Source organism: Oncorhynchus clarkii, chromosome 3 (assembly GCF_045791955.1).
Source record: "Oncorhynchus clarkii lewisi isolate Uvic-CL-2024 chromosome 3, UVic_Ocla_1.0, whole genome shotgun sequence".
NCBI classification, from domain to species: Eukaryota; Metazoa; Chordata; class Actinopteri; order Salmoniformes; family Salmonidae; genus Oncorhynchus; species Oncorhynchus clarkii.
Window position 1 is genome coordinate 51984674 of NC_092149.1, and position 12606 is coordinate 51997279.

The following is a 12606-nucleotide window of genomic DNA, read 5'->3' on the forward strand; positions in this document are numbered from 1 at the left end:
CATTATTTTCCTGCCTCATGATGCCATCTATTTTGTGAAGTGCACCAGTCCCTCATAAAGAAAAGCACCCCCACAGCATGATACTGCCAACCCTGTGCTTCACGGTTGGGATGGTGTTCTTCAGCTTGCAAGCCTCCCCATTTTTCCTCCAAACATAACGATGGTCATTATGGCCAAACAGTTCTATTTTTGTTTCATCAGACCAGAGGACATTTCTCCAAAAAGTATGATCTTTGTCCCCATGTACAGTTGCAAACCGTAGTCTGGCATTTTTAGTGCGGTTTTGGAGCAGTGGCTTCTTCCTTGTTGAGCGGACTTTCAGATTATGTCGATATAGTACTCGTTTTACTGTGGATATAGATAATTTTGTACCTGTTTCATCCAGCATCTACAACTTTGCTGTTGTTCTGGGATTGATTTGCACTTTTCGCACCAAAGTATGTTCATCTCTAGGAGACAGAACGCGTCTCGTTCCTGAGAGGTATGACAGCTGCGTGGTCCCATGGTGTTTATACTTGTGTACTATTGTTTGTACAGATGAACGTGGTACCTTTCAGGCATTTGGAAATTGCTCCCAAGGACGAACCAGACTTGTGGAGGTCTACAATTTTTTTATTGAGGTCTTGGCTGATTTCTTTTGATTTTCCCATGATGTCAAGCAAAGAGGGACTGAGTTTGAAGATAGGCCTTGAAATACATCAACAGGTACCTCCAATTGACAGGTACCTCCAATTGACTCAAATTATGTCAATTAGCCTATCAGAAGCTTCTAAAGCCATGACATCATTTTCTAGAATTTTCCAAGCTGTTTAATGGCACGGTCAACTTAGAGTATGTAAACTTCTGACCCACTGGAATTGTGACACAGGGAAATATAAGTGAAATAATCTGTCTGTAAATAATTGTTGGAAAGATTACTTGTGTCATGCATAAAGTAGATGTCCCAACCGACTTGCCAAAACTATAGTTTGTTAAGAAGAAATTTGTGGAGTGGTTGAAAAATGAGTTTTAATGACTCCAACCTAAGTGTATGTAAACTTCCGACTTCAACTGTATATGCTATGCCTATTTGTGATGAAAATGTGGATTACACATCGATTTCCTGATATCAAGTTTAATTTTGCTGTTTTGCTCATTCATTAGAATTGGGCCCTTCACAAATCAGCACGTTTACAGTCTTGTCCTCTATCCTTTTTTTCCCCTCAAGTTTTGCCCTAGAGATCTAATGCATCTTTGATGGTTATACAATCCACTGCCTCTTCAGCCACTGACTTCGACCAGCTGGATGGACACAGTTTCCCGCCACTTAGAAATACACATTCTGCACCCTTCCCTCCTCAATATCTCCTCTTTTACCATCAAGCATTTATGGCTGTGCTTTCTCCTTCAGTGACCAGTGAGCAGTGGGTTCATTAAAACCAATTGAATCGGAAACATGTCTGCCTTGGGAAACGTTAACTCTTTCCATGAAGGAAGTTTCCTCTTTTATTTAGTCAATAAGGTCAAAGGGCGAGGTTCAAATGTTCCGGGCTGCTGCATGTTGCTTCTCACTAACTTGAAAATGAAGGCCTTTTTTCATGTTTTTTTCTTGGTTATGTTTGTGATAGCTGTTACATGTATATTTAGTAATTATGACATGTTTATCCAAAAGAACTGTGATGTATCCATGTTATTCATATAAATAGCCATTTTAAAAACATTTGGGAACCACCTCCAGACAGATAATTCTATCAATCTCATTGCATGAATAACTCCAGTTCAAGTATTTTATTAATGGATTTCTTCTGTGTGCTGACCACACTTGAAATAATAATTTAAAGGGATAAATCACCCAAATTACAAAATTACACATTGGTTTCCATACCCTGTAAACAGTCTACGGACAAGGTATGACAGCAATCGATGCTTTGGTTTAGTTCCTCTGGCACTGTTTCCACATGCTAACGTGTTAGCATTTGTGGCACAAATTCTATTCAAGTCATGGGACCGATGTTAGCATTTTTCACGCATCTGGTTAAAATCTGCTATAAGTGACATTCTTGAGATTCACAATCAATCGGTCCCATGACTTAAATGGGATTTGTGCCACAAATGCTAAAACGTTACCATGTGGAAACAGTGCCAGGGAAACTATACCAAAACATGGATTGCCGTCATACCTTGTCCATAGACTGCTTACAGGGTAAGGAAACCAATATCTAATTTTGTAATTTGGGTGAACCATCCCTTTAACAACATCCATCAGAAATCCATCAGAAATCAATGTGCAATAACAGACTACCCACAGCTGTTAATAGGAAGTAAATATTTATGAGTGATCTGACTGGGCATCAAGTCCAGTCAATCTTCTTTAAAAGGATCTTTGCAAATGATTAACCTCATTTTACTCGTCCTGTCTCGCTTGCTGACGGCCATTAGAATTGAGGAGGACAGAGGACTTTGATTTTTGGCTCTTCATCATTCACAGCTTGTCGCTTCCCTTCATTCGCCATACATGGCTGCTGAATTGATTGTCTGTTTAGTCCTATGAATGATAAAGCCGCTGTGTGTCAGGGTGATCCAAGGCCTCCAGAGGCTCCATTCCCTTCTGTGCAAGGTGTATTTTGTCTTCACTCTCTTTCTTGGAATGCAGGGTTGTACCCGTTTTTGTGCCAGATGTTTATCACAAACTTTACTCAATACCATTGAGAAACGTATGAACTCTTCCTCAGTATACGGCAATACATTTTAGCAATAGATGTGCTTATCCACGGTGCCTCAATACTCGTTAAAAAAACACACATTACCAAATACTACCATAATAAATGTTCAAGTAAGCTCACAGTATAGGGCGTGCATTGAAGGGATAACTATTTGCAAGGAGTTAGGGCAACCAAACACAGTTTAACAACATGGTGGGCCTGTGGGCTGAAGCAGAAGAGTCTCGTTCAACTCCGATGTTCTTACATTTTTACATTTTTTTTTTTTTACATTTTAGTAATTTAGCAGACACTCTTATCCTGAGTGACTTACAGTAGTGAATACATCCTTTTTTTGTTGTTGTTTTTTTGTACTGACAGCACTCACAAGTTCATTCCATCAAGCAGCTGTAGCAGACACCGGGCCGAGCATCCATTAGCTAGACCCTTGAAATATGTGAGAAATATTTTTGTTATTGTGTTTCAGAGTTTGCTTCAGTTAGGGGCCTTATGAATCAAGCTTCTCAGAGTAGGTGTGCTGGTCTATCTAACATTAAATGCTATGAAGTGCTAGGAAGTGCTATAAAGTTCTATGACGTGCTATGAAGTGTTAAAACGTGTTATGAAGTGTTGTGAAGTGTTATGAAGTGCTACCGAGTATTATGAAGTGCTATGAAGTGTTAAAACGTGTTATGAAGTGTTGTGAAGTGTTATGAAGTGCTACCGAGTATTATGAAGTTCTATGAAGTGAAGAGACTGCCTGGCCTTGTTCTCCTAACTGAAGCTCACTCACAGTCAAGAGCAGGGCCTTGACCGACATCTTTTCTCAAAGGCACCAATGGTCAAAGATTGAACATGAGTATTGACAAGAGTTGTTTAGAATACTTATTTACTCAAGTGGAGCTCCTATTTTGTCAAATAAAAAATGTGAAATCTACATAATGGTCTTGTCACATAAATATGAGATCAAAGTACACTCATTGTGGTACTCCATAAAACTACCTTATCCAAATCCACATTTATTCCATATTAATATTTTTGCTTTTGCAAGAAGGATTCGTGTGACTAAACCCATCCAAAACACCAGAGGTTCATAAACCAAGCAGAACACCATAACAACAAATGGTATTCTATTGGAATATTTTCCAACATCATCTAATGTTAGTTATTGGTAGCATAGGCCTAATACCTCCAGGGGGAAATAGATTACACTGTATGACGTCATCAAAGTTAAGATAGCATCTGTCCTAGATTTTATAACACAGGTTAGTCTAATTTCTGTAAACTTGTGTAGTTTTTCTAAATCTATAATTCCCGATCAGGTGAGGTTTTTGATTATTGCACGATAGCATTTCACCTGTGTTGCGACGCATTCTGGAGGACACGGAATAAATTGGGGGAGGACGAGGGAATACATGGAAGAAGGAAAAAACACAGCATTTAACTGGCATAGGTCTGCAGGAATAATAGAAGCCCAGTGAACTAGCAGCACTCTCAGAGGATGAGATGTACCCTTTTCTCAGAACAGGTGCATGCACTTAGCAGAGGACGTTTGGGCACAGTCTCTTATGGAGACCATGCTATTTCTGTCACTCTCTCTGTGCTGCTTTCTCCTTCTTCTTACTACAGACCATGCACTTGCATAACCCTTTAAAGGTGCTATAATGCTATAATCCTATAAGGTTATAGTGCGATAATGAAAAATAATAATATTGAGACCACGTGACGATGCGTCATATTAGATTACAAAATCAACGTATAAAGGGGTTTTTTTTTCAGTAAGAATGTCCCGTCAAAACCTTGTATTGATGTTAAGTATGCTAGTAATTAAGCTAAATGGGACTTACGTATGCAGCCACTGTCAAACGCGTTTTTGCCACATACAAATATCATATTTCATTGTGCAGAGTCATTGGAGTCAATAGAAATGAACTTGAGACATTGTAAGCATCCTTTTCAGCGGATCTGCTAAATGTCACCAAACCGGTTCGGAATGTAATCACAATTAGTCTTGGAATTAGCACTTTGCGGTAAAGATCTAATTATTTAGACAATTTATAGCCTTCTGCTAAGAACTTTAAAGACGAGCTATACTGCTGCCATGTTGATCATGTAATACATCTTGTATCATTTGTGGATAAGATCCAGACATCGCCTTAGAGCCACACATCACTTTCCTTTTAGGGGAGAGTGATGTGACCAGCAATGACAGTATAGTTCAATTGCCTGTTTGGGTTTTTGCCTGTGGTTTCTTAATTGCATCTGTAATGTAGCAGTACAATGGTGAACAATGTCCCAACTACTTGTATGTGACAATGTATAGGCTATGTGTAGGCCTACATATGAAGCTATATATAATTCAGTGCGTTCATATGCAAACTATAAATCATTGCAAATGTGAAAAATGCGGGTTAAGCACAACGTGTGATCCTGCGGGCAATATTATTACATACACTAAGACATATTTACTTGATGAGAAAAGCATTTGTCTGATGTCAAATATCCATCTGATATCACAAGACATGGCCAATTGAAAACCCCCTAATTACATAGATTCAAAGTGATATTAAACGATTACAATGGGCTATATGACACCTTTGTGGGTCCTTTCTGAGATTTGGAGATGACGGACTAATACATTGGTTGATCAGGGTCCAATATCAATTTACATAGTCAGAACGGCTAGGTCTGTATCAGATCCATATCCCCAATCAGCAGAGGGACACGAGCCTTTCCGCACTCCGTACAGTATGTGGCTACGAGCAAGTGATAGTTGGCGGTAAATGTGCTTTATAAAATGGTCATGGTACTTGAGCACAAACAGCTTTCATATTGTTCAGAGTAGTGGCCTATTGAATTAACTTGATGCTATCTCTGTTTCAATTGTGGCAGTTTTCTTGTTTGGTATATAGGCTATAGCCTACCGGCATAGGCTACTGCTCTGGAGTGTGTTTGCACACCTCTGGAACTGACAAAACAACTATTTTTTTTAAAACGTTAACTTCTAAGTTTAAAAAAAGGACAGACCTATTTTAATGAGGAAGGAATAACTCATTTACGCGCCTCTGACATCAAGTAAGCAATAGTCTACTATAGTTTAAACTTAAATGTTTCAGTAATTATTATATAGGCCAGTCATAGTTTATCTTCAAATTAATGAGACTGATTAAATTGAAATAAGGATACTTTATTTAGTTATTTTCCTAAATCATATACGCCATAACTCCAAAGTAGATACCCTAATATACCCTTCATAACTTTAATTACTCCTGTTTGTCTATTAATTTCGTTCCAAAACGCCTTTTCAATTATATTGTCCATTATTTTGTCCAGGATAAATCAGACTTCGGACAACTATGTTTTTTGACAGATATTCTACTGTTGGTTATCAAATATCAAAAGCTGTCAGAAATGATGCAAAATGTACCGTGTCCATCCAACTGTTTTGAGACGGTTTTACTTCTTTGGTTTTTGATAGCAGCCTCGTCCTTCTGGCGTGATTGCATAAATAAAGACAGGGACATTTTATTTTATTATGTTCTCGGCTGTCAATTTATCTATCAATTTAAATGTAGGCTATGGGCCTTATGGATGCAACGTCAGCATGCCACTTCTCTTGAAATGTCAATATTCCCAATACTTGTTGAACGTGTCTTTTGGTTATGTAGGCTTATAGGCTACAAATTACGCAGTCCCCATAAGAGAAAATAATGAACAATGTTTGTCCAATTATTTTGAGTCCAAGACCGTTCCCGACTTTTTTAGTTTTTTTTAGCAAACTGCTAATGTTCCCCTCTTTCTTGCAAATAAATATCGAAGACATTTAATCATACATATCCTACCTCAATGAAACACTTACATAAACCAAACACCTTTCAAGCATTCATGCCAATTACTGAGGGTTATCTATTTTTGATAAACTATTTTTTTTGTTGCGTTAATGTAAATTGTACGTTATTTCACTGTAATCAAAAATCCACTGTAATCACAGCCTAACTAGTAACATCTTATTTCTGCGTAGTCTGAACAAACAAACAAAATATTCCTTAAGACATACCGAGAAAGAATTTCGTCAAAATGTACACTATATTTAAAGGAAAGCAATAATTCACTAAATAAATTTGGGATTGAATGATTTCATTTAGATGCACCTGTAAACTATTTGTAAAGGAAAAATCAATTATGAGCAATTGTTTCGCAAGAAAAAATGATTTAAAAGTTTTATTTGTAAACATTAAATATCTCTTTCTCTCTAAACGTTTGGAATTCGGCACCGAATGCATTGCAATAGCCTACTCAAATACACCAAGAAGGCAAAGGATGTACCGCACACTTATTTATCTTTTATATAGGACGAATTGTTCATTTTCTAATGTGTGAAATTATAACTATCTAGACGTCTATAAGACATAAAACATAGACGTGCTCAGCATGAATTATGATGGTTTGAAATCATTTAAACTGCTCCCATGCTTAATTTAGCTTTTGGCAATAAAATAATAAATATATAAACGTTTATATTCAACAGCAACAATACTTACAACACATACAAACAAGGAATGTCTGACAGTTTTACAAACACCATGGATCCCTCTTTATCTATACAGATGGAGATACTTTTTCACATATGCGTCATACATAAAAGGTGTGCCAGTACTACGAATCTTTATAAAATCTAGCAGACTACATAGTGTCCGGTATATAATATAGACATCTCCTCGACAGCAAGTGCCTATAAAACCTACAACATGCGTCGTCTTTTCGAAATACTTCCATACCTCTGGGATCCTGACAGAAACACATATAGGCACAAGTCATAAAAGAAAAATGGCATTTTGTCATTAACGAACTTTTTACACGTGTTATAAATTGACGCATTGGACGCGTCACATAATCTATCATATATGTGCATATTTATAAATGAAATATATTACATATCAGTATGCGTTATCAATGGAACAGATGTTTGGTCAACAACAAGGAAAATAGGCTAAGAGTTGCAAGAAAGTTTTTTAACTTGGTCGAGAATTGGCCTTGGAGACTTTCCCCGAATGGCTATACTGGGGATTAGGCCTATAAAAAAATCGAACATCAGTGGGTTTTCTGAGGCCAATTTTTTCTCACTCTTCTTTGTATCTATTTCATGGATCCTTGATCAGGATGTAGGGGATTGTACTAGGGAGCTTGGAAATATTCAGAGTTAAAATCTAAAAAAATGTGTTAGGCTGACTCAAACAGAGTCTGTGGAAGTTCTTTGAGGTCTCATTAAAAGTCCGTTTTAAAGTCCATTTAAAAAGGTAGAGTGTCGAGGAAAAGTTTGTCAATTATTGCTGGCGGAGGAACCAAGTCTTCGAGTTTTAAGTAGAAGATACGCTGCAGACCTTGTGTACATAGCGTGCGAAGTTCAGGGAGTTTTCCCAAAAGTTTTGACAAGTAGTTCGGACGAGTCAAGCCTCCGCCATTGAATGTCACTTGGTCTTTGAGGCAGTTCACTATCTTGTTTTGAAGTTCTTCAACCCTCTTGGGTTCCTTAAGCCCATGCCTCTCTGTAACATGAAAATAATAAAACATAATTACCAAAATGTGAATAGAAGAAACACATTTAAACAGTCTAACACTTGGGAGAGGGATTCAATTGAAATATGTCCTATATTTGCTTACCTGTTACCATAGCAAGAGCGGCGATGCAGGAGAATGCTGATATGTCGATGTTCATGCTCTGCAAGTTAGAGGAAAACTCCACAATCGAGTCTATCCATTCCCCAAATCCTCGGACGCACTGCAGCCTGTGCAAGACAGCCCCGTTGCAAAAAATGAGTTTGCCTTCCACTGGGTTGGACCTGCAATTAAAAACAAAGTGTCATTAATTACTATGAGCAATAAATGGGGATTTAAGAGGCTCCTAATTATTGGGTGGCTAATAAAAGCCAAAGCAACGGAGCTTGAAGGGGGGGTGGATCTTTATTATAGTCGAGGTTATTTCATAATTACGAAGAGGCTTACCTGTATGCCAGCCGCAGAACAAAAAGTTCCAGAAAGGCTGATTCGAAGAGGAGATCTTGATCCTGCTTCGGAAGATCAGAAAACCCAGGGATCTTTTCCGCCCAACCTCGGATAATCTCCATGGAACCCGTCAGGAGATCATAGAACTGCTGGATGTGCTGGGTGTCGTCTCCACTCATTTGGTAGTCAGGGTTAGACTGAAACTGGAATTTAATTTCAACAGGGCTTAATGAGGTCCTTTAAAATATATAACCCGTGAAATTGCAAAGCCTATTTCTAGGAGGGGAGTGCTTTCTTACTATTAAATTCATGTCTTCTTTTTATTGAGTTCTCCGTTTCAAAGCGATTTACTTAAGTAAAATATGCCACCTTAAAAGACGGACAAAGTTTTGAATCCAGACCTGTCTTACACAACACTTTGAAGTCCATAAATTGTGTGACAAATGCACATCGAAACATCATCAAATAAATCCAGACATGGTTTGTTCAAACGTTGTATTTCCACTCGAATTATATTATAAATCAGAAACACAGTGTTTATGTTCATACACAATTTATCGAAGGGAATTAAATGGTAAACTCACTCTTGAATAGTCCAAGCCAGACATGGACGGGTTGGAATCGACATGGGACCTAACAAGGGCACTTATGAGACTGACAGGCGGCGAGGGTGGTGAGGCGTCTTGGGGACTTTTAGGTTTGGAGGGAAGACGGCCTCTTCGACCCTTTAGATTAGCAGTCCGGACAACTGTGTTAAAAGGAAGACAAGATAAAATATAGAATTGTATTTAACTTTGATTGTTGTGCGTAAAGTTTCAACTTGCTTTACGCGCAAACTTTACGCGCAGGACCGCAGGTGCTTTATGACCATGCACGGACACAAACAATCAAAGTGACCAAAATATGTCCTTACCCTCTTTGACCATTCCGACAACCATGCATTTCTGGAAACGGCAGTACTGGCAACGGTTTCTTCGGCGTTTATCGACAGGACAATTTTTGTTCGCTAAACACACGTATTTAGCATTTTTCTGAACAGTGCGCTGCAAAGGTGAAGACAACAGACGTTTAGCATGGACATCAGTGCCTGTGCAATGAATACAAAGCTAGCACTCATTGAGCAGCGCTATATAGGGTGATTGATATTGTAACAGCACATCCATCCTTCCAGTTTTGGGCTGTTATATATGCGAGGAACCGAAGAGGTAGACATTCAGTAAATACAAATCCGTGGGCATTCATAATTTTACGGCCCTCTGAGACCACCTCTATTTAAAGAGGTAAGATTAGGCCATTGAACAGGGGTTCGAAATAAAGTGACCATTTAATTTGACCATGGGGAATATTGTGACACTTGCTAGTCCAGAGATGACTGTCATATCACAAAAAGAGTTCACAACACTGAGAGTTTTTAATGACTTGATGAAAATGATATCCAAATGTTATTACAATTGTCATAATGGTTTACTGGGCATACTCCCACCACCAATAATAAGAGGAATATTAAAATAACAATACGACAATTGTCTGACAAAAAAACAACAGGCCTACCAATACGACAATTGTCTGACAAAAAAACAACAGGCCTAATAATGCCATTAATAATTGTAATAATTGAGTTGCATAATTCACAATCAACAAAAGCTCACCTTAAAAAATCCTTTGCAACCCTCGCAGGTTCTCACTCCATAATGCTGGCAAGCAGCGTTGTCCCCACACACTGCGCACAGACCCTCGTTTGACGGTGAACCGCGGGACGGGGGCGAATGGACTTGGCTGTCCATCAACTGGTGTCCATGGCCGAGCTGAAGGGAGTGGGGGAAGGCTAAGCCGGCCTGTTTTCTTAGAGCACTGGGTACCGCGAAGCTCTGGCTATCTAAGCCTCGGTGTGCCCCTGGGTTGTCGTGGTTCATGGAGACGTGCAGTGGACCATCGAATCGCATCTGGCAACTCGACACAGGGGTACCAGGAGGGGACTGTTTGAAGGAGAATAGTGACAGCCTTGACACCGGGTTTTTGCGCTGGTCTATCATATGAGAGGTCGCAGCCACATAGTTCTGGTGGAAACTGTGGAGGGACCCAGGGTCCTCCCACATGTGATTGGGCTGAACCTGGAAGTTTGGTGTGGTTGGGGCGTGAGGCGAGGAGGGTTTGAAGTAAATTGACCCGGAGTGGGTCATCATCTCTTCCGACTGAGGTGGCAAATGGCTCTGCTGATGATAGCTGTGCATCTGGACGTCCTCGACTTTGATGGAGGACTGCTCTCCAGAATGCGGCATTTGATATAGACAGGGCGGTTTAACGTCGTAACTGGTGCTATAGTTGTCAATGAATGTGCTGAAACTAGGGAGAGAAGTAGTAGCTGTGATCTCAGTGTTGGTCAGGTCCATACTAAACTTAACAAACTCAGGTGTTAAGAAGTCGCAGTTGTATTCTCCAGCGGTGTGGTAGCTGTAGCTCTGCGAAGCGGGGCTGGCTCCTTGCGGTGATGACCCATACTGAGCCTGAACGCAGGGCATGGCTGAAAACGAAAGTGACAACATGTTGATGTTAAAATCCATTTATAAACTACAAACTATAGACATGCCATATCATCTACAAAAGAACAATAATTCTAAATAATTTAGATGCGGATCTGATCTTATGTTCAGATAACTTATTTCAATCGCATTGTTTTAAACGGGACAATTTCGAAATACTTCGGAACTATTCATAATCATTCTTTATAATATAAAGTAGAATTTACTCTCCTACCTTTGGTCTTGGGACTGTTTTTTCGGTGACACTTGAAATAGACAATGTTGTCTGGAGGTGTATGGGGTCAGGATTCAAGAAAGAGTCTCTTTTCTGGTCCCCTAAAGAAATAATCACTTTTACTTACATTCATTTAGAAAACGCATCAGAGAAGTCAATGTATACTCCAAGAATCGGTGAGAAACACGCTAAGCAATTAAGCACAATATCGCGACATGTTCACTATGCTTTTACTTATGCGCGCCTCACAGCCTAAGCTATAGCCTTATAGACAAAGGTTAGATGATGAACCGCATGGATGAGCTTTAAAATCACACAGTGCTTCGCAGTTGCCCGTTATATGTTATACACACGCATGACATTTTGAATGAAGAATTTTGAAGTTCGTCGCTGAACATCCACCCTCCACGGTATTGACATCAATGACTTTCGCAACTTCTCCTTTCCAAAGTAACGTTGAACAATCCATGTCAAATGTAACAATTCTACATCCGTAAGTACCATTCCCAATGTGTACAGTAACAATGCTTAATTAACAGGACACAATGCCTGAGAATTAAACTGTTACAGAAAAGCTGTTTTTTCGATGCCTCCCAATCATTTTCTACAAAGCAAGATGTCACAACTAAAAATTCAGACACAGCCCGCTTATTAAAAATAAACATAACGCTTATTAAAATAAACCAACCTACCTTCTTTCACACCAGAAACGTGGTTGTCAATCCATGCATAAAGCATGTAGATAGTCTTCTTCAATTCTGTAAAAAGCTCCAATGTGTGAGCGAGAGTATAGCCTACAATACCAAGCAATCTATACGACTTCCTCAGAGCACTGCGCGCAATACAACCATCGACTACCCCGTCTGCCAATGTGCCTTTGTTTATGTGAGCTCTGGGCAGCACAGCCCACGTGTTTCACATCACAACGTCATCTGCGTCGCCAGTGGCCTGCACCAATCTCTTTTGGAACATGGTCCAGTCAACACGCCGAGTCCGTTGCATAGCCTGTGTATATGTACACCTGAGACGGCTCTCCTTACTGATTGTGTACCATAAAAAGTATAGGAAAACATTATTGACACATGGAAAACGGGTTAATGAACAGAAATGTAAATATCTATATATATTCAAGCCAAGCTTTACTGTGCCATTCTGTTTAGACTGAGTTCAT

At 39.3% G+C, this 12606-nt stretch overlaps 1 protein-coding gene across 1 annotated transcript; it reads right to left on the bottom strand.

Moving 5' to 3' along the window:
* Positions 1-5849: 5849 nt before the first annotated feature.
* LOC139406011 (nuclear receptor subfamily 4 group A member 2-like) lies at positions 5850-12293 on the bottom strand. The gene is made up of 8 exons (XM_071148472.1): positions 12128-12293; positions 11436-11536; positions 10331-11202; positions 9595-9724; positions 9266-9429; positions 8682-8884; positions 8340-8518; positions 5850-8224 (listed from the first exon to the last, which is right to left on the bottom strand). The coding sequence occupies exons 3-8, from the start codon at positions 11198-11200 to the stop codon at positions 7968-7970; spliced, it is 1803 nt and encodes a 600-aa protein (XP_071004573.1). The 5' UTR covers positions 11201-11202; positions 11436-11536; positions 12128-12293; the 3' UTR covers positions 5850-7967.
* Between the last annotated feature and the right edge of the window lie 313 nt (positions 12294-12606).